Source organism: Hyla sarda, chromosome 9 (genome assembly GCF_029499605.1).
Source record: "Hyla sarda isolate aHylSar1 chromosome 9, aHylSar1.hap1, whole genome shotgun sequence".
Taxonomy (NCBI): domain Eukaryota; kingdom Metazoa; phylum Chordata; class Amphibia; order Anura; family Hylidae; genus Hyla; species Hyla sarda.
The window spans coordinates 81,987,182-82,014,378 of NC_079197.1; the positions used below are offsets into that span (position 1 = coordinate 81,987,182).

At 42.9% G+C, this 27,197-nt stretch overlaps 1 protein-coding gene across 3 annotated transcripts in view; it reads right to left on the minus strand.

Moving 5' to 3' along the window:
- Positions 1–3,445: 3,445 nt before the first annotated feature.
- Positions 3,446–27,197, minus strand: part of UPRT (uracil phosphoribosyltransferase homolog) — a 44,847-nt gene continuing 21,095 nt past the window's right edge. For 2 of the 3 annotated variants that reach the window (XM_056538299.1, XM_056538298.1), the window contains 5 exons: positions 24,734–24,803; positions 23,955–24,017; positions 14,531–14,692; positions 7,353–7,451; positions 3,446–3,914 (listed from right to left, as the gene is read on the minus strand). In XM_056538299.1, the coding sequence (XP_056394274.1) occupies positions 3,808–3,914; positions 7,353–7,451; positions 14,531–14,692; positions 23,955–24,017; positions 24,734–24,803 (501 nt within the window). In that variant the 3' untranslated portion in view covers positions 3,446–3,807. The remainder of the gene's footprint in view (positions 3,915–7,352; positions 7,452–14,530; positions 14,693–23,954; positions 24,018–24,733; positions 24,804–27,197) is intronic. The other variant, XM_056538297.1, reaches the window with a different exon arrangement.

Sequence of the window (27,197 nt, forward strand, 5' to 3'; positions counted from 1 at the left end):
TTAATTGTGTAGTATATATACCTGTTTAGGTGGAGTCGCAAAGGTCCTGCAACATCAACCCTACTGTATGTATTTTAACCATGAAAATGTATTTGTCCTTTATACTGAATAACTCATATTGCATTATTTATTCCATCATTGTTTAGACACCTTTACTGGTCCTTGACTTACTATTTTTCATAATTTTTCTTTTTTTTTTCTTTCATATATCCTACTGCCCTTTTTTGGTTCCTCTTTCCTTTTTTTTTTTTTTTCTTCTTTCTCCTTCCTTGTGCTTTGTTGTTCCCCTTTTCTCTGTTCCTTTGTCATCTCTTACACACTATGGCCCTCATTTACTATTGCAAACCAGACATGTTTTGTCGGGTTGAGCGCCAGAAATTCCGTCTGCGCCAGAATTGAAAAAACCCGACTAACTCTCCATTTTGCTAAGAAAATCCTGAAAAACGGGCGTGGCTGCCAGGAAAAGTGGGCGTGGTCTCCAAAAAGCAGAGTGTTCGACTTTTTCACAAAAACCCAACATATTTACTAAGGTTTCCACATAAAATGTGGTGGATTTTAGTTGAGGAAAACCAGACAGATCAGAGCATGTGTAAAAAAAAAAAAAAAAAGTGTAGGGAAACCTGTGTAAAAAAAAATTGTAGGGAATAAAAACCCACAAAGAAACCTACACTCCACTCTTAGTAAATGAGGGCCTATATCTGACATTCGGTTTATTGTTCCATCCCATAGAGATCAATGGCGGACTGTACCCTTCACCTTATATGATTTATGTAGATACATTTGGTCTAGCTCATGGATACTTGCTTAAGAACTGGGAAATAGGGGCTGGATCCATCCTTATATGCGATTTAGTTCCTGATCCTATTTCCTGCCCTGCAGATGAGGAGGCAGTCTCTCCAAGGGTGTGGTCATGGGCTCAGTGAAAAACAATTACCGGTAATGTATGCTTTTTGCTTATTTTTAATTTACTAAAGACAGATAAATGTTCCCCTATATGTTCAGTAAAGAATAAGCTTCTTTTGGGCCATGAGCCATTCATGAATCCTGAATTCGGCTTTGCAACAAGTGCTGACTAAAGTGTTATCAGCTGCTGTATACTACAGAGGAAGTTCTTTTCTTTTTTGATTTTTCTGTGTCTCCACAGTGCTCTCTGCTGACACCTCTGTCCATGTCAGGAACTGTCCAGAGTACAAGCAAATCCCATTTGAACTAGATTTTTATTGGTATTTCAGTTATATAACAACAATAGGCTTTGGAATAGTTTTGTTATATAAAGTTTGTGAGTGATCGCTTTATATTGGAATACAAAGTCAAAATAAAACTACCGTATATACTCGAGTATAAGCCGACCCGAGTATAAGCCGAGGCCCCTAATTTTAACCCAAAATCCCAGGAAAAGTTATTGACTCGAGTATAAGCCTAGGGTGGGAAATACATCATTCCCCCCCTGTCATCATCCAGACCCCCGTCATTAACATCATCATCATCATCACCGCCGCCTGTCATCATCCAGACCCTCATCATCACCTGTCATCATCCCCTTGTCATCATCCCACACCCCCCCCTTCATCATCCTCTCATCATCCGCCCTCAGTGGTTTTCAACCTGCGGACCTCCAGAGGTTTCAAAACTACAACTCCCAGCAAGCCCGGGCAGCCATCGGCTGTCCGGGCTTGCTGGGAGTTGTAGTTTTGAAACCTCCGGAGGTCCGCAGGTTGAAGACCACTGCGGCCTTCGACATCATCCAGCCCCCTCTCACCCCCTTTAGTTCTGTACAGTACTCGCCTCCGCTCGGCGCTGGTCTGGTGCTGCAGGGCTGTCCGGAGAGGAGGTCGTCCGGTAGGATAGTGGTTCCGGGCTGCTATCTTCACCAGGGGCGCCTCTTCTCCGCGCTTCGGGCACGGAATAGAGGCGTTGCCTGGACGATGACGCAGAAGTACGTTGGTAATGAACGTACCTCTGCTTCGTCGTCAAGGCAACGTGACTATTCTGGGGCCGAGCCCGAAGCGCTTAGAAGAGGCCTCCCCGGTGAAGATAGCAGCCCGGAACCACTATCCCACCGGACGACCTCCTCTCCGGACAGCCCTGCAGCACCGGACCAGCGCCGAGCGGAGGTGAGTACTGTACAGAACTAAAGGGGGTGAGAGGGGGCTGGATGATGTCGAAGGCCGCAGTGGTCTTCAACCTGCGGACCTCCGGAGGTTTCAAAACTACAACTCCCAGCAAGCCCGGACAGCCGATGGCTGCCCAGGCTTGCTGGGAGTTGTAGTTTTGAAACCTCTGGAGGTCCGCAGGTTGAAGACCACTGCGGGTGGAGAGTTCACTCGAGTATAAGCCGAGGGGGGTGTTTTCAGCACGAAAAATCGTGCTGAAAAACTCGGCTTATACTCGAGTATATACGGTAACTAAAATTATAATGTAGTTTTTAACATAAATTAGATTCAGATATCCTGTTCTGAACAATTTGATACGGACAGAGGTGTCAGCAGAGAGCACTGTGGTCGGACAGAAAATTAATTTAAAAAGGAAGAGAACAACCTGTGGAGCATACAGCAGCTGATAAGTACTGGAAGGATTAAGATTTTTTTTATAGAAATAATTTACAAATCTGTTTAACTTTCTGGCACCAGTTTAAAAAAAATAAAAAAAAAAAAGAAGTTTTCCACCAGAGTACCCATTTAATTCTATTGAAATTACATGTGTAAAATAAAGTGACAAAAAAATAAAAAAATAAACTGTGCAGCATTTTCTCATAAATGCAATAGGAAACACATTACAGATGTAATGCAGGTGCATTTACAAGCATAACCAGCGTTTTACACTTCAAACTACACTGAACATAACCTAAGGGGAGAATTTATCAACCACGTATGCCAGTGTTCTGGCGCCAAACCTTCATTTTGTGTGAACATTTTTTACTTTTTATAACTTTACACTACGCTCTACAAGTGTGTGGAGCTTAATAAAAATTAGGGGCCTCATGAGAAGAGGATGTGGTCACATCCACCAGATTTACTAAAAACAGGCATTCGTTTTATTGGAAATGAACTCCAGCTCCTACCTGCCATAGATTTCAGCCAGAAGTGCACAGAGCAGCCACAGATGTGCCAGATTTATAAAAAGGGGTGAATCTGCTAGCTTTAGGTTCGTCAGATTAATTAAAACCATGAGTGAAACACAGGTCTTGGGGAAATGAGCAGAATTCCTTTGAAAACAATGGGAGGCTGTTGCATCAGAATTTCTGAGCAGATTTTTTGTGCTGTGTTCCACTCTGGAATTCTACTATGTGAATGGGCTGTAAATCTGTAAATGTTTACATTTCCTTGACAGTTCACTAAAGGGGAAACTGCGTAATTCAGGACAAGGCACGGTCTTTGTAACCTGTAAAACCTGTTTCCTTGTAGCATACATTTCTAGGTTTAGGATTTATTTTTATTTCACTGAAGAAAAGAAAAATCTACTACCCAGTAGTCATATCACCAAATTTATTGTTCAGTTTTTCCGTTAATACAAATAAATAAATAGTATTTGATGCCCTTGAACTCCTCAGCACACGGGTAAAAGCGGATTTGGAATGGAATGTGCATTGAACACAAGGTGGGTAAGCAATGGACACCAAGTAAAAACACCATTCAGGTTCTGTGGTTGATGGCCAAGCTTGAAAAATCATGTACAGTAAAAAGATTGCATACTTTAGTGCCCCATCCAAGCAGTAGGTGGCAAGGCACTGAATATTGGCCAGAACACTGCAAGACTGAGGCAATAGTCATTCGATATACCCCCCTTGCATCAGGAGGATCCATATGGTCAGTCTGTACCAAAATACTTCTGTCCAAAGTGTGTTGGAGCGACTGGGTGGACCTCAGTGGTTAAAATGGTTATGTCGGGAAACTCCTGGATTATGGAGATGGCACCTGTAAAACAATTACACAGGGTACAGTACAACGGTCCATCAGATGACTCTGACATGTATTTCTATCCTTGTAGATTATCCACCATAGTGCTGCTCACATTAGACAAACCTTTTCTATACCTGAACAAGGAGTCTGATGTGAGATCAGAAACTTACTAGGAAAAAGGGGAAGTTTTATCACAGACAAATCCTATAGGTGTAGGGCTACAGTGTGACGCTACTTATTTGAACTATGTGGCAGTCCACAGGAATACATGGAGTAGCATTCAATCTTGTGGACTGCAGCAGTTACTCATTTGTAAGAGTGTTATTGTCATTTATAAATACTTTTGTATGTTTAGATCATTCTGGGTCTCAGTGTGGAGATGCCCTCTGATCTCTAGCTGTAGTCTTGTGAATCACACAGTAGCCAAGATCTTAAAGGGGAACTCCAGTGGAAAACAAAAGCTTTTCAAATCAACTGGTGCCAGAAAGTTAACAGATATGTAAATTACTTCTATTTAAAAATATGAAGCCTTCCAATACTTATCAGCTGCTGTAGACTGAGAAAGTAGTATAGTTATTTTCAGTCTGACCACAGTGCTCTCTGCTGACACCTCTGTCCGTGTCAGGAACTGTCCAGATTAAAAGCAAATCCCCACAGCAAACCTCTCCTGCTCTGGACAGTTCCTGATATGGACAGAGGTGTCAGCAGAGAGCACTGTGATCAGACTGGAAACCTACATCAATTTCTCTGTAGTATGCAGCAGCTGATAAGTACTGGAAGGATTAATATTTTTAAATAGAAGTTATTTACAAATCTTTTTAACTTTCTGGTTCCAGTTGATTTGAATTTTTTTCCCTCACCGGAGTATCCCTTAAAATGATCATATTTTCAAGCACCTAGATCTAATCTGTGGCATGTGGGAGGGGCTTCAATGGTATACACATTAATTTTCAGCCACATGAAAGTACAGTATGATGCCTCCTGTATACAGACATTGCTGCATCTAAAAAGACAATAAATTAAAAGGAGTACCCTTGGTTTATCACTCCAGCAGATTGCTACAGGTTGAAGCCAAGGTGGCAGCGCTGTTCAAGTTAGGTTGGGTTCACATCACATACGGCAGGGGGGGGGGGGCTAAAACCCTGTGCTCCGTTATGCCTTTCTATGCGCTCCCGTATGTAATTCATTTCAATGAGTCGGCCGAAGTAAAACGTTCAATCGGCTCATTTCTGCCCTCTATGTGTTTTCCCCCGGACCTAAAACTGTGGTCAACTGCGGTTTTAGGTCCGGTTGTAAAAGCGCATACGGCGCAAAATTGAGCCAACCGGACCAAACGTTTCACTCCGGCCGACTCATTGAAATGAATTACATATGGGAGCGCAAGGTTTTAGCTCCCCCCTGCCGTATGCACTCCCGTATGGGAGAAAACGTGATGTGAACCAGCCCTTAGTGTGTCCCAATGACAAACTGAAATGACAGCACGAGATGCAGAGAGGTAAACAGACCATCAGGATTGGAACTGTTATGTGTAGTGATCCTATCTGTACATCACATACCAAGCCTAAGGCTTCAAACAGGGTCTATACAAACCAACAGGAGCTGCCAAAGACTATCACGGCGTAGAGCAAGAGGACAATAGGTCCCAGCAAGCAGTCCGCTTTTTTCTAGGATGCAACAATTGCCAGAGATTGGTCCGTTAAATGCAGAAATGCAATGAAGAGACCTTTAATGGGGAAATGTCACATGGCATACCCCATGGCAGCCTCTAGTCTTTATTCCAGGTACACCATCCGCTCGGCCTTACATTACAAAGCATTAGCCATTTCTCCAAAGTGTTCCAGGAGACATTTTACAGCAGGCCAGGCCGCACATGCTCGTCCCACTATGAGCAGGCTGTGTGGCCTAAACATGCTACAATGGCCTGCAGCTTCTCCGGACCGGTCACCAATTGAGCACAACTCGGACATCTTTAGTCTGCAAAGGGAGCTGCCAGCAGGGGTTCTTAATGATTTAAATGCCCAAGTGCATTCAGCATGGCAGAACATTCCTCAGACAACCACTAATAACCCTATTTTTTTTATTTATTTTTTTATTAATTTGCATATCAACATATCTAAATATCCTGTGCTTTCCATTATTTCATGACTATCTTCTTGGTTTTACAATTCCAATGTTGAGGAGTGTACCAATGGTCAGTTCCAATGAAATCAGCAGCTTCAGATTTTGTCTTTAAAAGGGGTACTCCAGTGAAAACCTTTTTTCTTTTAAATCAACTGGTGGCAGAAAGATAAACATATTTGTAAATTACTTCTATTAAAAAATATTAATCCTTCCAGTACTTATTAGCTGCTGCATGCTACAGAGGAAATTCCTTTCTTTTGGAACACTGATGACATCACGAGCACAGTGCTCTCTGCTGACATCTGTCCATTTTAGCAACTGTGCATAGCAGATGTATGCTAGGGGCAGCCTGGTGGCTCAGTGGTTAGCACTGGTGCCTTGCAGTGCTGGGGACTTGGGTTCAAATCCCACTAAGGACAACAAGAAATAAAGCATATTATAATAACGTCAGCAGAGAGAACTGTGCTCGTGATGTCATCAGAGAGCATTCCAAAAAGAAAAGAATTTCCTCTGTAGTATTCAGCAGCTAATAAGTACAGGAAGGATTAAGATTTTTTAATAGAAGTAATTTACAAAAATGTTTAACTTTCTGCCACCAGTTGATTTAAAAGAAAAAAGGTTTTCACCGGAGTACCCCTTTAATGTAGTGTTTTTCCAACCAGTGTGCCTCCAGCTGTTGCAGCACTACAATTCCCAGCATGTCCGGACAGCCAACGGCTGTCCGGGCATGCTGGGAATTGTAGTTCTGCAACAGCTGGAAGCACAATGGTTGGAAAACACTGATCTAATGTGAATGGGGGTCTTTATCAGTGGCTTTTATAGCCAGGCTTATCTCACTTGCAGCGCCCACAACGGGCACTAAGAGGAAATCAGGGACACCCCCCAGGAAGAGGAAGACCAACATCCCTTTTCTTCCCCCTCTTCCTTGTGTGTTTTGCCTCTCAATAAACCTTTGGGTCTGTGATTTCCCCTTTGCACCACCTTATTTCACAACCCCCTTGGCCCATCACTGTCTGTAATGCTGTATTGTTTATCTTTGTTTTATTATTTGTGCAAAAATACCAGTGTAGTGTGTGGTATGATGTATAGTGTAGGGACACCTGTGCTGTATGATGTACTGTTGTGCTGTCTATGCTAATTGTATTTATTTATTGTGTGCAGTTTCATAGACTGTCTCGCAGATCATCATGTGTGTGTAATTGTTTATTTTTATAAAAATAAAAAATAAACTGAGGAAATATATCTACTATCTACCTCAATATTAACATTCCTAGAGTAAAATATAATGGAAAAAAAATTATCTAATTAGATACAATGGCTAAGCAGACTCACCATGTGGAGTGGAGAACAGACTGAGCAGTATGATACATGCCGGTTGGACGCCATGTTCAATAAGAACTTTTACAGCTTCAATAACAGTATTTCCAGTGCCTATAATAAATGATGTGGTTAGAAGAGATTGGTTGCAGTGCTTGTGAGTTATATTATACATACAATATGCAATATAAGCTATCAACAATAATATCTCCACATACATGTTGAGATATAGAAAAGAAAAGCCCCAATCATTCTATTCCAACCTATTGTTCCACAAGGTTACAAAATTTCCCTAAGAAAAACTTATTAAAACAGAGTGATAGATGCTATGTGGTCTCCATCACCCATAGGCTATAATGGCATTTAAAGAATACCTCTCATGATCTTGTTAAATTTTATAATCCTCCCAGTTCACTGCCCCCATCAGTATAAACTACTCCATCTTTAATTTTTTATATTTTCCAATTTTCTACCTTGATATTGCTCTGTATTTTCTGCTCAGTCTTAGTCAGGTTCATAGACTGGGAAGGGGCATTACCCATCAGGCTGTGACATCATGTGGAGCCATACATGGGAGAACTTCCTCACTCTGCTACAACACAGTCCATAGTAGTTCAGTGTGAGAAGAGCTATGATTGGCTAAGGCTGCAACCCCCCCTGATTTTGGACTTTTGCCAGGCCAACAGGAGTCCAAAGTCTGTGCAAGAGATGGGGGGGGGGGGGGAAATGTGCTCTGGACAAGGAGGGAGACACCTAGTGGCAGCTTTAACCACTTAGGAACCCAGACCCTGATACTTAAGAACCCAAGGCGTAGCTGGGCGGGGACCGGTCCCGGTTGCCTGCTGAAATCATTCAGCAGGCACCCTGTGCAAACCCCTGGGGAAAGTCCCCCCCATGTTGGCGATCTGTGGCGAATCCGGGTCATACTGGTCTCCTGTGACCTGGAAAATAAGGGAGATCGAGGCTGTCCAAGACACCCAGAATCCCCCTGAAGGGATAGGAGTAAGGAGTAAGGGGTGCCACCCCTCCTATCCCTGCTATTGCTCGGTCAGAAGCGACCGACCAATAGCAGATCGGGTGCGGGGGGTTAAAGTTCGGTTCCCCTGTTCTGCCCACCCACAATAGTCCGGCCAGAATGGGGGAACTGTGCGGTGGTTTATAAACAGTGGCCCTCTAAATCTTGCAAAACTACAACTCCCAGCATGCACGAACAGCAAACGGCTGTCTCGCCATGCTGGGAGGTACACAACTACATCTCCCAGCATGCCCTTCAGCCATCAGTACATGCTGGGAGTTGTAGTTTTGTAACAGCTGGAGGCAAGCTGTACAGGGAACATTCACACAGGCGCGTTTACAGCGAGTTTCCTGCTTCAAGTTTGAGCTACGGCAAATTTTCTACCGCATCGCAAACTCCTAGCGGGACACTCACCGTAAACCCGCCCATGTGAATGTACCCTAAAAACACTACACTATCACATAAAATGTAATTTTTCATTTGCACAGCCCACTGTTCCAAAGATTTGTAAAACGCCAGTGGGGTGTAAATGCTCACTGCACCCCTTATTAAATTCTGTGAGGGGTGTAGTTTCCAAAATGGGGTCACATGTGGGGAGGTCCACTGTTCTAGCATCACGTGGGGCTTTGTAAACGCACAAGGCCCCCCGACTTCTATACCAACCAAATTTTGTCTCCAAAAGCTCAATGGCGCTCCTTCTCTGAGCATTGTAGTGCGCCAGCAGTGCACTTGACGTACACATATATGGGGTATTTCCATACTCAGAAGAAATGGGGTTACAAATTTGGGGGGGCATTTTCTCCTATTACCCCTTGTAAAAATGTAAGTTTTGGGGGGGGGAAAAAAACTGCATTTTAGTGAAATTTTTTTTTTCTCATTTACACATCCGACTTTAACGAAAAGTGGTCAAACACCTGAGGGTTGTCTTATCTGATTATCAATAAAGATTTATATTTATTCATAATACTGTGTCAGTTTGGTGCATCTCTATAGGTTCTCTAGTATTTTTTTGGGCACCGAACAGTGGTCTATACCTTGTTTGTTTTTGGCCTCAATTTATTGGTTTATATAAACACCTGAGGGGTGTTAAGGCTCACTGTACCCCTTGTTACCTTCCTTATGGGATGTAGTTTCCATGTGTTTTTTTTTTTTTTCCCTTTGCTCTGTTCTGGCACCATAGGGGCTTCCTAAATGTGACATGCTCCCCAAAAACCATTTCTGAAAAACTCACTCTCCAAAATCCCATTGTCGCTCCTTCAATTCTGAGTCCTCTAGTGCACCCGCCAAACACTTGACATACACATGAGGTATTTCCTTACTCAAGAGAAATTGTTGATTTCTCTCCTTTTACCCCTTGTAAAAATTCAAAAACTGGGTCTACAAACTTTGAAGCCCTCTGATGTCTTCCAAAAGTAAAAACATGTCAACTTTATGATGCAAACAAAGTAGACATACTGTATATGGGAATCAATACATAATTTATTTGGGATGTCCATTTTCCTTATAAGCAGAGAGCTTCAAGAGTTCCAAATTTTGGAATTTTTCACCAAGAAATGATGCAAGTATCGACGAAAATTTACCACTAACAAAGTAGAATGTGTTAGGGATCGACCGATTATCGGTTTGGCCGATAATCACGATTTTGGGCATTATCGGTATCAGCAATTACCTTGCCGATAATGCCCCCCCCACCGCGACCACCCCCTCACGACCCGCCCCACCGCACCGCCCTGGCCCCATTGCCTCCCCCATCCCCGGTTTTATAATTACCTGTTCCCAGGGTCCACGCTACTTCTGGCTCCTGCTGCGGCCTGCGTTACGCTGTACGCAATGACGAGTGACGTGACACGACGTGACTTCACTGTCAGTGCGCACAGTGACAGATCAGGAGGATGCCACCGGAGCCAGATGTAGAGTGGACCCCAGGCCCCGGTAGTTATAATACCGGGGATGGGGGAGGCAATGGGGCAGGGCCGGTGCAGTGGGGGGGTGCGACGCGGTGATAGGACTCAGGACCCCCGGACAGGCAGGGGGAGAGAAGCGGGTGGCGGTGTCCGTCTATGGCACCGCAAAGTCGCTGCAGTTCACTGATTTAAAGCGCCCGCTTTAAATCAATGATCTGCAGCAGTGTTGCGGGGGGATAAATAGCCGATAACTTATACAGATATTCCGGTATAAGCTATCGGCCCTAAAAAAAAAAAAAAAAAAAAAAAAAAAAAAAAAAACAAAAACGATATCAGTCGATCCCTAAAATATGTCACGAAAAACAATCTTGGAATCAGAATGAAAAGTAAAAGCATCCCAGAGTTATTAATGCTTAAAGTGACAGTGGTCAGATATGCAAAAAAAAAAAAAATGCTGGGGTCTCTAAGGTGAAAATGGGCTGGGTCCTTAAGGGGTTAAACACAACACTAAAAAAAATTTAAACAAAGCACATTGCTAATATTTTTATTTACTATAAAAGGGAGTGCAATACAACAAACTAGTTTTAATGTGAGTGCCCATTTAAATGGTACTCCGGGGAACTAAACCCATAGCCCATCCTTTCCCCCCTCATCAACCTATTTAATGCTATTTGCATTAGCTATATAGGAGCAGTTTCCTTTCTTGGGTTGTCACTTATGACATGCGTGAAGTGAGGGAATTACATCATCCAGCCATCCATCAAAATCAGTCTCTGAAAGCAGCCCCACCCTCCTGAGAGACACAGGCTATGTGGTTACTGTCCTGCACTAATGAGTCATGCTCTCTTTAGTGTGGAGAACTAGGAAGTGTGTGCAACCTCAGCCAATCAGACACTAAGCCTCTCTGCTGCTCAGAGTAGGAGGGTGGGGGCAGCTTTCAGAGAGTGAGCTGATTGGCAGAGCAGAGCTGCAATGGTTTCTGGGAGATGTAGGCAAGGAGAGAGAGGGAAGGATGGCAAAGAGCATAAGCCAGAGAAGACAACAGGGGCCACATGAGCCATGCATATCAGGCAGGATGGTTTACAGGGAACATATCCAGGTAGTGTGATTGCTTTGGAGATTTCATACTATAATTATATATACACATACACTTCCCTGCAGTACCCCTTTAACACAGATGTCATGAGTAGAGATGAGCGAACTTACAGTAAATTCGATTAGTCACAAACTTCTCGGCTCGGCAGTTGATGACTTTTCCTGCGTAAATTAGTTCAGCCTTCAGGTGCTCCGGTGGGCTGGAAAAGGTGGATACATTCCTTGGAAAGAGTCTCCTAGGACTGTATCCACCTTTTCCAGCCCACCGGAGCACATGAAAGCTGAACTAATTTATGGAGGATAAGTCAGCAACTGCCGAGCCGAGAAGTTCGTGACGAATCGAATTTGCTGTAAGTTCGCTCATCTCTAGTCATGAGCTTTGCAAAAAAAAAAAAAAAAAAAAAAAAAAAAAAAATCTAATATTATATATATATATATATATATATATATATATATATATATATATATATATATATATATATATATATATATATATATACATACATACACACATATACATACATACACACCATATTTATCGGCGTATAACACGCACTTTTAAAACTTAAAGCAAAGTCTGCCTGCGTGTTATACGCCGATAAATCTTCTGGTCACTAATTTAAAGCGGCCGTCGCAGCGTCTGCTTGTTCAGTATTAACAGCACGGCCGCGGCCACTATAAATCAGTGACCACTGTCACTTGTTTTCTCCCGCACTATCCACAGGTACTGGTGTGGTGGATAGTGCGGGAGAGGCTGAGCCCTACCTTGTCTCGATCGGCGCTACCTTTTAATCAGCGTCTCCCGCACTATCCACCAGTACCTGTGGATAGTGCGGGAGAAAACAAGTGAGTTTTACTTTTCATTTTCTCTCCCTCCCCATCCCTCATCATTCCGCCTTTCCTGCTTTTTATAGTTTTGTTTATTTTCCTTACCTGTCTGTACTTCGGCAAGTCAGGTCAGGTGGAGGGTCTTGCGGCAGTGAAGCAGATGAGTGGCATCCTCTGCCGGCTTCTCTGTGCGGCATCACTCACGCCGCCGAAAAGTGACATCCTTGATGCCGCACAGAGAAGCCGGGAGAGGACGTAACTCATCTGCTTCACTGACCCCGCAAGACAGCCGAAGTGCAGACAAGTAAGGAAAGGGGAAGAGTGGTCTTCAACCTGCAGACCTCCAGATGTTGCAAGACTACAACTCCCAGCATGCCCGGACAGCAGTTGGCTGTCCGGGCATGCTGGGAGTTGTAGTTTTGCAACATCTGGAGGTCCGTAGGTTGAAGACCACTGGATGCCATAGGAGGAACATGATGGTGGGGGAGGCACTAAATGCTTAATGTCTGTATGGCTAGTGGTGGTCTATGACAGGGGGAAATGATGAGACATGGGGGGATGATGAGACATGGAGGGTGGCGATGAGAGGGGTAAATGTGGCACAGGGACTGATAAAAGGGAAGGAATGATGTGGCACTGGAGGGGACGGGACCAAACTGAGGTGCAGAAGAAAACAAAGTTGGGGGGATGATGTGGCATTTAGTCCAAGTCATTTATTTTACATTTTATTTTTTTTTTACTTAAAATGTTGTTGTTAAAATGGGGGTGCGTGTTATACGCCGATAAATACAGTATATATGTGTTAAATAGATGCCATTATAGTTTATGGGTAACAAGTGCCACTACAGTGATCCCTCAACTTACAATGGCCTCAACATACAATAGTTTCAACAAACAATGGTCTTTTCTGGATCATTGTAACTTGAAACCAGACTCAACATACAATGCTATAGACAGTCCAGATCTGCGAAACGCGTCAATGGCCGGAAGAACTGACGAATTAAAATGGGTATTCACTGGTAAAACACCTGTATTACTGAAGTGTATGCAATGAATTCCTGTCTGGTAGCGCCCCCTACAGTACAGGGAGGTATTACAAGTTCTGTACTATTTACCTGAGCCACGGTTAGCTCCTCCTATTTTTGGTTGACATTTTGATGGCTTCAGAACCAAAAACCAGGTTTCCATAAAGTTATGGTCTCAACATACAATAGTTGTTCTGGAACCAATTAATATTGTAACTTGAGGGACCACTGTATTATGCATCTGTAGAGCATGTATGTAATTTAAAAAGCTCATGATAGATACTTGAAAATGATTTTTTGAATATAAGCCATGCAGTGGATCAATCCCCAATAGGCCATCATATAAAAGAAAAATGTTGTGTTTAGGAAACCCTGTGCCTCATCAGATAGAGGAAGCCAATAATGCATAAAGCATCAGCACAGATTCCTTGGGACAGGCGCAGCATCCCTGCTCCTTTTTCTACCACTCCCTACACTAGTAGAGTAGGGAGATATTGAAAGTATGCATGGGAGCACATTTTGCAAAGTGCACTACACTGATGGTATTTTGCTACACATGTAGTACACAAACTAGTTAGTGCTGGTTAGGTCTGTAAACTGAATGTAAGCAGAAGTTCCTTCTTGATCCAAATATTGCATTCAGAATAAATCCTTGTAACAACCAGTTACCAATAATGTGGTACACTTGTGAAACTTTCTTTGCCAGAGAGTTCCGTAGCCTTACAGTAAGAAGGAAGAAAAAAGGGAAAAGCTTATGTCAGTGTAGAAACCTTCTTTCCACTAGGCCAGCAGTCTCCAACCAGTGGCTCTCCTCTACAACTCCCAGAATGCCCAGATAGTAAGCAGCTGGAAAGTGTAGTTTTACATCAGCTGAAAAGCTACAGATTGGAGACCAATGCCCTCGATATAGTAGATTCCTCTGATATAGCAACAGGCCTAGGTATAAGAGATCATGGGACAAATCTCACCTCCAAGATCTCTTTTCAAACTAACTTCAATTTTGAAAGTCTCAGTCCATGTATTACTCTGGTCGCCCATCAGAGCAGGAGCAAGTTCTCTGTCTTTATAGTACACTGATGCCCAAAACATGCCACCTGTGGGCAAAGAAATTACCATCTGCTTTTCTTCTTTGGTTGTACTATGTTGTGTCCGATCACCCCGAAATTGTGTATTGCCCTGTGATTCATCTGTGGAAGCCATCAATCTGCCCATGCTAGTAGAGAACCATCATCCATCGGAAGTCTAAGTGCCAACAGTCTCTGTTAACCAAAACACATGACCAAACAAATACTAGATAGATCATTTATATGCAGTAAAGTCACTTACTTAGTATTGGATACATCAACAAGACCTTCCTCCTATAAATGTCTGGTGGAAATTTAGCGTAGTAAACTTTGGCACGTTGTGTTTCTTCATCACTTTGGATCAATATCTTTCCAATTCTGATTGAGCGGCAGCAATCACGTAGACCTTGTTCCATGGCCTCACCTGAAAATAAATAAAAATAAACCAACACCAGGATCAACAATGAGCTTTCTCAATACTATTGGGTTTGTTAGACAACCAGAAGTTTCACAAAACACTATTTTAATTGTTCTTTTGTACAACCTTTAAGTCAAACTGTAGCGATTTTTTTTGGTTCTTTTAACCCCTTAAGGACACAGCCCATTTTCACCTCTAGGACGCAGTCCTTTTTTGCACATCTGCTTAAAACTTAATAACTCTGGAATGCTTTTACTTATCAATCTGATTCCGAGATTGTTTTTTCGTGACATATTCTACTTTAACATATTGGTAACTTGCATCCTTTCTTGGTGAAAAATCCCAAAATTTGATGAAAAAATTTAAAATTTTGCATTTTTCTAACTTTGAAGCTCTCTGCTTGTAAGGAAAATGGATATTCCAAATATTTTTTTTTTTTGGATTCACATATACAATATGTCTACTTTATATTTTCATCATAAAATTGACAAGTGTTTACTTTTGGAAGACACCAGAGGGCTTCAAAGTTCAGCAGCAATTTTACAATTTTTCACAAAATTTTCAAACTTGCTATTTTTCATGGACCAGTTCAGGTTTGAAGTGGATTTGAAGGGTCTTCATATTAGAAATACCCCATAAATGACCCCATTACAAAAACTGCACCCCCCAAAGTATTCAAAATGACATTCAGTAAGTGTTTTAACCCTTTAGGTGTTTCACAGGAAAAGCAGCAAAGTGAAGGAGAAAATTCAAAATCTTCATTTTTTACACTTGCATGTTCTTGTAGACCCAATTTTTGAATTTTTACAAGGGGTAAAAGGATAAACTTATATTTGTATTTGTAGCCCAATTTCTCTAGAGTAAGCACATACCTCATATGTCTATGTAAATTGTTCGGCGGGCGCAGTAGAGGGCTCAGAAGCGAAGGAGCGACAAGGGGGTTTTGGAGAGTACATTTTTCTGAAATGGTTTTTTGGGGGCATGTTGCATTTAGGAAGCCCCTATGGTGCCAAAACAGCAAAAAAAAAAAAAAAAAAAAAACATGGCATACCATTTTGGAAACTAGACCCCTTGAGGAACGTAACAAGGAATTAAGTGAGCCTTAATACCCCACAGGTGTTTCATGACTTTTGCATATGTAAAAAAATAAAATAAAAAATGTTCTCACTAAAATGTGTTTCCCCCCCAAATTTCACATTTTTGCAAGGGTTAATAGCAGAAAATACCCCCCAAAATTTGTAACCCCATCTCTTCTGAGTATGGAGGTACCCCATAAGTTGACCTGAAGTGCATTACGGGCGAACTACAATGCTCAGAAGAGAAGGAGTCATATTTGGCTTTTTGAGAGCAAATTTTGGCTTTTTGAGAGCAAATTTTGGCTTTTTGAGAGCATGTCGCATTTAGGAAGCCCCTATGGTGCCAGGACAGCAAAAAAAAAAAAAAAAAAAAAAAAAGGCATGGCATACTATTTTGGAAACTAGACCCCTCGGGGAACGTAACAAGGGGTTAAGTGAACCTTAATACCCCACAGGTGTTTCACGACTTTTGCATATGTAAAAAAAAATTATTTTTTTTACCAAAAATGCTTGGTTTAGCAAAAATTTTACATTTTTAAAAAAGGTAATAGCGGAAAATACCCCCCAAAATTTGAAGCCCAATTTCTCCCGATTCAGAAAACACCCAATATGGGGATGAAAAGTGCTCTGCTGGCGCACTACAGGTCTCAGAAGAGAAGGAGTCACATTTGGCTTTTTTGGAAGCAAATTTTGCTCTGGGGGCACGCCGCATTTAGGAAGCACCTATGGTGCCAGGACAGAAAAAAAACACATGGCATACCATTTTGGAAACTAGACCCCTTGGGGAACGTAACAAGGGGTAAAGTGAACCTTAATACCCCACAGGTGTTTCACGACTTTTGCATATGTAAAAAAAAATATTTTTTTTTTACACTAAAATGCTTGTTTTCCCCCAAATTTTACATTTTTACAAGGGATAATAGCAATTTACAATACCCCCCAAAATTTGTAACTCCATCTCTTCTGAGTATGGAAATACCCAATAAGTGGACGTGAAGTGCACTGGGGGCGAACTACAATGCTCAGAAGAGAAGGAGCATCATTGAGCTTTTGGAGAGAGAATTTGGCCATGTGCATTTCCAAAGCCCCCCCGTGGTGCCAGAACAGTGGACCCCCCCCCACATGTGACCCCATTTTTAAAACTACACCCCTCACGGAAGGTAATAAGGTGTGCAGGGAGAATTTACACCCCACTGGCATTTGACGGATCTTTGGAACAGTGGGCTGTGCAAATTAAAAATTTTATTTTTCATTTTCACAGACCCCTGTTTCAAAGATCTGTCAGACACCTGTGGGGTGTAATTGCTCACTGTACCCCTTGTTACATTCCGTGAGGGGTGTAGTTTCCAAAATGGGGTCACATGTGGGTATTTATTGTTTTGCACTTCTGTCAGAACCGCTGTAAAATCAGCCACCCCTGTGCAAATCACCAATTTAGACCTCAAATTTACATGGTGCACTCTCCCTTCTGAGTCTTGTTGTGCGTCCCCAGAACACTTTGCGCCCACATATGGGGTATCTCCGTCCTCAGGAGAAATTGCGTTACAAATTTTGGAGGCTTTTTTCTTTTACCGCTTGTGAAATTTTAAAGTATGGGGGAACACCAGTATGTTAGTGTACAAAAATGTTTTTTTTTTTTTTTTTTTTTTTTTTACACTAACATGCTGGTGTAGACCCCAACTTTACCTTTTCATAAGGGGTAAAAGGAGAAAAAGCCCCCCAAAATTTGTTAGGCAATTTCTCCCGAGTACGGCGATACCCCATATGTGGCCCTAAACTGTTGCCTTGAAATACGACAGGGCTCCAAAGTGAGAGCGCCATGCGCATTTGAGGCCTAAATTAGGGATTTGCATAGGGGTGGACAGAGGGGTATTCTACACCAGTGATTCTCAAACAGGGTGCCTCCAGCTGTTGCTAAACTCCCAGCATGCTTGGACAGTCAATGGCTGTCCGGAAATGCTGGGAGTTTTTGTTTTGCAACAGCTGGAGGCTCCGTTTTGGAAACACTGCTGTAGGATACGTTTTTCATTTTTATTGGGGGGGAGGCAGTGTACGTGTGTATATGTAGTGTTTTACTCTTTATTTTATGTTAGTGTAGTGTAGTGTTTTTAGGTTACATTCACACTGACGGCGGATTACACTGAGTCTCCCGCTAGGAGTTTGAGCTGCGGCTGCTGCAGCTCAAACTTGAAGCAGGGAACTCACTGTAATCCGCCGCCAGTGTGAATGTAACCTGTACATTCACATGGGAGGGGGGGGGGGGGGGGGCAAAACTATAACTCCCAGCATGCACTGACAGAACGTGCATGCTGGGAGTTGTAGTTTTGCAACAGCTGGAGGCACACTGGTTGGAAAATACTGAGTTAGGTAATAGAACCTATTACCTGACTCGGTATTTCCCAACCAGTGTGCCTCCAGCTGTTGCAGAACTACAACTCTCAGCATGTACTGATTGCCAAAGGGAATGCTGGGAGATGTAGTTATGCAAGATTTAGAGGGGTTCAGTATGGAGATCACTGACAGTGGTCTCTAAACTGTGGCCCTCCAGATGTTGTAAAACTACAAATCTCAGCATGCTAAGACAGCAAACTGCTGTCTGGGCATGCTGGGAGTTGTAGTTTTGTAACATCTGGAGGGCTACAGTTTAGAGACCACTGTCAGTGATCTCCAGCCTGAACCCCTCTAAATCTTGCAAAACTACAACTCCCAGCATGCCAACACAGTAAACAGTTGTCAAGGCATGGTGGGAGTTGTAGTTTTGCAACATCTGGAGGGCGACAGTTTAGAGACCACTCTCTAAACTGTCGCCCTGCAGATGTTGCTAGGCAACAGACCCCGGACACGCGGCGTCATACTCACCACCACCGCCGCCATGATCACAGCCGCCGCCGGGTAAGTGATCGCCGCTGCCGCCGCTGCTACTACACGGTTCCCCCCGCTGTGCCCGGACACCGATGGGTGGGCATAGCGGGGGGAACCCAACTTTAACCCCCCCCGCCCCCAGTCTGCTATTGGTCGGTCGCTCGGCCGATCAATAGCAGGGATAGGAGGGGTGGCAACCCTGCCACCTCACTCCTATCTCTTCAAGGGGGATCGAGGGTGTCTTGGACACCCCCGATCCCCCTTATTTTATCGTGGAGCCGCCGTTGATGGGCAGGGGGAGAGCGCTCCCCCTGCAAACACCATAGATGCCGTGATCAGAACTGATCACGGCATTATGGGGTTAATGCTGCCGGGACCGGCGCGATCGCGGCCCCGGCAGCTGCGGTCGGACTCCGGCTGTGATTGACAGCTGAGTCCCACCCGCGATCTCCTGCGCTGCCCGCGGCAGAGCAGGAGATCGCTTGGACGTATGCATACGTCCATTTGCACGAACGTGTAATTCGCCTGGACGTATGCATACGTCCAATAGCGGGAAGGGGTTAAAGGGTAACTCATTAAAACTATTTTTGCTATTGCACTCCTTATGGTGAATCAAAAATATTTCTAATATACTTGTTTTAACAAAAAAAAAAAATTAAGTTTTCTATGTTTTATTTGTGCTTCAAATAGGTCAAGAACATGTTTTCCCATATCTCATAGGCTCACTTTTTTTTTCTGGCAGTTTTTGGAATACTGCCACTGACTGCAGTTTGAGCCAAAGCCAGAAATGTATTCAAAATGAATAGGACATATAAAGGAAGAACTTACACTTTTCCTCCCTTATGGATCCACTTCTGACTTTGGCTAAAAAACTGCAGTGGCAGTTTTCCAAAAACTTGGCGTGTTCAGCCTCATCCAATCATAGCTCCTCTTACACTTAACTGCCATATGCTGTTGGTCGACCACATTTTTGCCTGCGTTCGGGAAACCTCATACGGCTGAAAACGCAGCCGACTGGAGGCTGCGGTTCACTCCGATCGGCTCATAGACATGCATTAAATACGGTTCCCCTATACGGCTGATTGCGGGCGCCGCGATTAAGCCCCACCCCCCTCCTCCCAGCCGTATACGGGAACAGTAAGTACAAAACGTGGTGTGAAACCACCCTAAGGGAAACCTTGTATTTAATAATCTGCAGATCCCCATTTAGCTGATAACCCCTCCAACCAAAATATTTCCGGTAGCTGCAGATAACATGTTCACCAAGTTGAGAGAGAATTGTAGACCATAAAACCCTACAAATGCATTTCCATTCATTTATATTTCTGAGATCACTTGCGTACACAGCCTTTTCCCGGTCATAGTATCTTGCGAGGGTTAAGGTCAGGACTCCTAAACACTAATTTTTTCTCTCATAAGTTATTTGGTTGAGTGTTTGGTGATGCAACAAGGGAATAACTCAAAGATCTGCAATTTTCGGTCATGGACTGCTGCCCTTACATTCTGGTGTACAATATTTTGGTGCACCACTGAATTCATTGTTCCCTCAATGATTGCCAGGCCCTGAAGCTGCAAAGTAGACCCAAGCCATGCTTCTTCCTTCACCATGCACAGTCTCATTGAGGGTTTGAAGTTAGCAATACAACGTTATTGCCTCAAACACTGCTTGTTCATTTGTTCTAAAGTCTGACTTTTGTTTTAATCTGTCCATAGCACATTTTCCCAGAAGCATTGTGGAACATGAAGGGTTGTCTCGGGCACATTAACCCCTTAAGGACGCAGGACGTAAATGTACGTCCTGGTGAGGTGGTACTTAACGCACCAGGACGTACATTTACGTCCTGTGCATAACCGCGGGCATCGGAGCGATGCCCGTGTCATGCGCGGCTGATCCCGGCTGCTGATCGCAGCCAGGGACCCGCCGGCAATGGCCGACGCCCGCGATCTCGCGGGCGTCCGCCATTAACCCCTCAGGTGCCGGGATCAATACAGATCCCGGCATCTGCGGCAGTTCGCGATTTAAATGAACGATCGGATCGCCCGCAGCGCTGCTGCGGGGATCCGATCATTCAGAACGCCGGACGGAGGTCCCCTCTCCTTCCTCCGTCCGGCTCCCGGCGTCTCCTGCTCTGGTCTGTGATCGAGCAGACCAGAGCAGAAGATGACCGAAAACACTGATCTGTTCTATGTCCTATACATAGAACAGATCAGTATTAGCAATCATGGTATTGCTATGAATAGTCCCCTATGGGGACTATTCAAGTGTAAAAAAAAAAAAAATGTAAAAGTAAAAGTAAAAAAAAAGTTAAAAATCCCCTCCCCCAATAAAAAAGTAAAACGTCCGTTTTTTCCTATTTTACCCCCAAAAAGCGTAAAAAACATTTTTTATAGACATATTTGGTATCGCCGCGTGCGTAAATGTCCGAACTATTAAAATAAAATATTAATGATCCCGTACGGTGAACGGCGTGAACGAAAAAAAAAAAAGTCCAAAATTCCTACTTTAATACATTTTATTAAAAAAAATTATAAAAAATGTATTAAAAGTTTTTTATATGCAAATGTGGTATAAAAAAAAAGTACAGATCATGGCGCAAAAAATGAGCCCCCATACCGCCACTTATACGGAAAAATAAAAAAGTTAGAGGTCATCAAAATAAAGGGATTATAAACGTACTAATTTGGTTAAAAAGTTTGTGATTTTTTTTTAAGCGCAACAATAATATAAAAATATATAATAATGGGTATCATTTTAATCGTATTGACCCTCAGAATAAAGAACACACATCATTTTTACCATAAATTGTACGGCGTGAAAACAAAACCTTCCAAAATTAGCAAAATTGCGTTTTTCGTTTTAATTTCCCCACAAAAATAGTGTTTTTTGGTTGCGCCATACATTTTATGATATAATGAGTGATGTCATTACAAAGGACAACTGGTCGCGCAAAAAACAAGCCCTCATACTAGTCTGTGGATGAAAATATAAAAGAGTTATGATTTTTAGAAGGCGAGGAGGAAAAAATGAAAACGTAAAAATTTAATTGTCTGAGTCCTTAAGGCCAAAATGGGCTGAGTCCTTAAGGGGTTAAAGCCACAATGGTTATTTAGTAATAGCAGCTGTTATCTTATTGGTGTCCTTTCATGAACACCATTTTTGAGGAATGTTTTTCTTATAGCTCAGAATTTTCTGAATACTTTTGTTGCCTTTTACAGTTTCATGTGTCTAACTTATCTTCCGGGGTCTTCTAAAGGTCGTTTACATTAAGACATTGTCGACACTAGAGATGAGCGAACTTACAGTAAATTCAATTCATCACGAACTTCTCGGCTCGGCAGCTGATGACTTTTCCTGCATAAATTAGTTCAGCTTTCAGGTGCTCCGATGGGCTGGAAAAGGTGGATACAGTCCTAGGAGACTCTTTCCTAGGACTGTATCCACCGTTTCCAGCCCACCGGAGCACCTGGAGGCTAAACTAATTTACGCAGGATAAGTAATCAACTGCCGAGCCGAGATGTTCGTGACGAATCGAATTTACTGTAAGTTCGCTCATCTCTAGTCGACACCAACAAAATTTTTCTTAAGAACAGATTTGCCAGTGATCAGGCTTTGTACAGCTTTATTTAATCTCATCTAACTGAAGCACCTTTTTGGTTTACTTAATTTATCAATCTGCCTAAGAAATAAAATATATATCAACCAATCACAGGTCAGCGTTTAGGTTACCAGAGCTTGTTAAGATATGAAAGCCGAGCTGTGATTGGTTGGTATGGGAAAAATCTCTCCAGTTTCTCTCACTGTTTGATAAATCAGGACCAATGTGCTCAAGAAAAGACATGAACAGTACAAGTGTTTAGTGTTATATGTTTATCTTGGGTTTGTCAAAACAACATTTTATTGGTAAACAATCCAATTATAAAAAAAAAAAAAAAAAAAATTAATAATAATTATACAAAAAAAAAAAGGGAGGAGTGCTCGCTGTGCGGTATCGGTGGTGATAACAGAACAATGTGAACAGGTGTGGTGCTTGCTCACCTGCTGGGGTTGTGCAAGAGAGGCCCAACGCTTAGAGGAGCATGGACAAAGGAGACTGCAGTGACTTCCCACGCTGACTAGCAGACGTGATATTACTGGAGACGGGGAGAGAAGACTGGAAGTGAAAGCTGGATCGCGCTGTCAAAGAGGAGATAGGTACAAACTTGTACGGTAAGGTGCTTTATTCTTCAAAACATGCAACGCATTTCAAAACCATAGTTTTTTTCATTGAAACGCGTTGCAGGTTTTGAAAAATAAAGCACCTTACCGTACAGGTTTGTACCTATCTCCTCTGTGACCGCGCGATCCAGCTTCCACTTCCAGTCTTCTCTCCCCATCTCCAATTATTAAAATTAAGAACCCTCTATAGCAGTGGTCTTCAACCTGCGGACCTCCAGATGTTGCAAAACTACAACTCCCAGCATGCCCGGACAGCCGTTGGCTGTCCGGGCATGCTGGGAGTTGTAGTTTTGCAACATCTGGAGGTCCGCAGGTTGAAGACCACTGCTGTAGAGGGTACAGCAGATTGTGAAATAGAACACGCTTCTTTATTAGAGAGAAATGCAAAGTAACAGGACCATACAATTTTACTGGCCCCATCTAATGCTTTGGTCTCTCTCTAGTAAAAATTAACATTTCATTTGTAGCTCCCATCTATAGCAGCGTGTCACTAAGGAATGTACAATATAAATCTGTTATCCACATGGGGTACCATCCATTCAGGTATATAGTTTACTTCAGAATGACACATTTTTCTCACCTTAAAGGGGTACTCCGGTGAAAAACTATTTAACGATTTTTAAAATCAATTGGTGCCAGGAAATTAAACAGATTTGTAAATTACTTCTATTCAAATAATCTCAATTTGTCCAGTACTTATCAGCTGCTGTATGCTCCGGAAAACGTTCTTTTCTTTTTTAATGCATTTTCTTTCAGCCACAGTGCCCTCTGCTGACACCTATGTCCATGTCAGGAACTGTCCAGAACAGGAGCAAATCCCCATAGCAAACCTATCCTGCTCCCGACAGTTCCTGACATGGACAGAGGTGTCAGCAGAGAGCACTGTGGTCAGACAAAAAAGAACCACTCAACTTCCTCTGTAGCATACAGCAGCTGATAAGTACTGGAAGAATTAAGATTTTTAAATAGAAGTAATTTACAAATCTGTTTAACTTTCTGGCACCAGTTGATTTAGAATAAAATGTTTTCCAGTGGAGTACCCCTTTAATAGTACCCCACCTGAACAGGAGAGTATTTGATAATATAGATGAGCAGCCTCTATGTAAATACTTACCACTTCTCATAATGCTGACTCCACAGTTCCCTTTCTCAAACTTTACTCCCTCATATTTGTAACCTATGAAACAAAAATATTGTTTATTTAGTGTTTGTTGACAGTCTTTTTGTTGACTTTTTTCACATAATTTTTATAGAATATGGCTGGAAAAAGTTTACTCCGATGCGTACAATATCAGTTGCTGATAACAGCCAGGTATGGAGAAGGGCCAGCTCCTGAACATGCTACAGGCATCCTTAAAGGGCTAGACCTCTTATCCTCCATCAAAAGGATAAGGGATAAGATGTCTGATCGCGGGGGTCCCGCTGCTGGGAACCCCTGCGATCTCTCTGACCCCCACCCCCCAGTCATCTTCTGCACTCTGTGCCTGATGACGGCTTATACAGGGGCCGGAGTATCATCACACCCCTCCCCCGCAATGCAAGCCTATTGGAGGGGGCGTGGCTAGACATCAGAAAAGTGCATAAGGTTACGGTAGCACGTGCCGTATTTTGCTGCATATTTTCTTCAGCTGATTTTGCTACCCAATGACTTGTTGAGTTGGAAAATACACAACAGAAAATATGCAGCAAAATACAGCACAGCGGTCGCCACGCCCCCTCTCATAGACTTGCATTTGAGGGTGTAGCGTGATGTTACGAGGGGAGTGGCCGTAAAGTTGCGCCGCCCGCACCCAGTGTTCTAAACGAATGCCATTGGATAGGGGATAAGATGTCTAAGGGCGGAGTATCTCTTTAAGTCACAGAGTATGAAGATCTAAGCTGTAACCATCTTACCTGTAGGTGTAGTAACAGTACATTCTGTGTATGGCAGCTGATTCAAACCTTCCTCAACCACTAACCGTATCTACAAGGATAAAACAATAATGAAATATAGACCAAAGTGTTTTCATATTAATTCCAGGTTAAGGTACAAGAGGAGGATATTCAATACCACAGACAGTATACAGCTCCATATATAAGTTGTTCAGTATATGGAGCCGAGTACTGTACACAATGGGAATGAAGCCAGGGGTCACATGAGCAGCCCAATCCAGCAGCTAGTCATGCCCTACAATAGTGATAGCATACTTTATATCAGGGGTTCTCAAGATTCAGAGTCACATCAAATAACCCGAAGCTCTTAATCTCTACATAATCTCCACTTATCATAAATACAAGTTATTACCTATCCCATCTGATCACAGGAAATCAAATTACTGGGACCCCCACAATAGGAAACAGTCTCCAGTGAGAATGCAGAGGTGGTAACACATGCACAGTCCATTCATTCTCTATGGAAACTGCTGAAGTGATCAGAGAACAGCATCCAGCCATCTTCTGTGACCCCCATGGAAAAGGAATGCAGCAGCAGCGCCCACAAGGCCACTCCTGAGGAGAAGGGATCATTTGAACTCATTGGCAGATCCCTTTAAAGAAGATTATGAGAACTATAATATTGATGGCATATCCTTAGGACAGGACATTAATACCAGATTGGTGGTGGTCTGACTTTCTGTGCCCACTGTCAATCAGCTGACTATAGGGGCTGTGGTGCAGCACTATACATTGGTAGGGGTCACGTCTGGTAATGCTGCTATATGTACAGTGATGCGCCTGGGGAGAAAAAATAAATAAATACATTTTTTTTTAAACACGAAAAGGTGGGTGGGAGTCCAGAGCCTCCGGTCAGCTGATCGACAGGGGCGTTAGACGCTCACCAATCTGATTCTTAGGATAAGCCATCAATCATATAGTCCTGTAAAGCTCTTAATGATGCTGTCTATGGTGCTGAAATGATTGGTTGAATATGTTCTTTTGGTGCCAATGAGAAAAGAGCTTGTTGCACATCTTCTTGGTTATTTATATGTGCTGAGATTTCATCACATGACAAGTAGTACACATGCAGTATTATACAGTATATGAAAAACATCTGCAACAGCGGAATCATTCCTAGTTCCCATCATTTCATATAAATTATCAGCCTTTACTGACATCTGCTGATTAAAAATCTATAAGAGGCCAACCATCTTGTCTATGATCCGCATAAGGATCACAAAAACCCTAGCCAAATAGATAGTCCCCCTTATGCAGATCTGTCACCTAATACTCCTCGCTCCAGTAATGGGGCTTTTGGAAAGGATGTGTAATCTATACACTTATGCCCTACAGCTGCATTCACACCACGTTTTTTGCAATACAGTTTCCGTATACGTTTCTCAATTTGAAAACCGTATGAAACTATATTGAAAACCGTATGCCAAAAGATGCATCAGGTTGTGTCTGTTTTCTTCCCGTACACAAAATCGTAGCCTACCACGGTTTTTGGTCCAGGTGAAAACCCGTATTGAAACCGTACATTTTTTTTTTTTTAAACATGGGAGTCAATGGGAATCGTACAGATCTGTATGCGCGTACGGTTCCATCCGGTTTGCACTACATGGTTTTTGACTTTGCACATGCGCAGTGCACACCAAAAGTTTATTTTTATTTTTTTCAATCAAAGTGAAATGGAGTGAAAAGTTAAAAACCTATATATTTTTTCCCCTTAAAAAACGGATGCACCCGGACATCATTTTTCAAACCTTATACAGGTTAAATTTGTACACATTTTAATACAGTTTAGTCCGGTTTTTGAGGAATCCGTTTTTCATCTAGAGCTGGGCGGCATGAGGAAAAACGTGTATCACGTTTTACCCCCATCCATATGACCTGAGCGCCGCTTCTCTCCCAACAACCCCCCCAAATGAATTATCAGCTGCGCTGTCCCCACATCATGTCACCCGCAAGCGCTCCTCTGCTCATCCTCCTATGAGTTGCGGGCCGCCGGTGCTAACAATCTGTACTGTACTACAAATAACGTTTCCCGGGATGCAAAAATAAACTTTAACCTGCCTACGTTCCCCCGTTGCTATGGTACCATCTTCACTGTCCTGCGAACCTCTTGCTGTTTCTTTGGGACGGGAAAGTCACAGAGCCGCCAGCCTATCATCGGCCGGGGCGGGACATCGCTGCGGCCGGTGATAGGCTGACTGCTTTGCGATGTTCCCATCCCCAGGAAGCAGGCGAGGCCGGTGATGGTTAGAATTTGGACCAACGGGGGATCGTAGGCAGGTGAGTTGTAGTTTATTTCGTTTATTTTTGCTGCCCGGGCAACGTTATTTGTAGTACAGTAAAGATTTCTAGCACCGGCGGCCCGCAACTCATAGGAGGATGAGCAGGGGAGCGCTTGCGGGTGACATGATGTGGGGACAGTATGAAC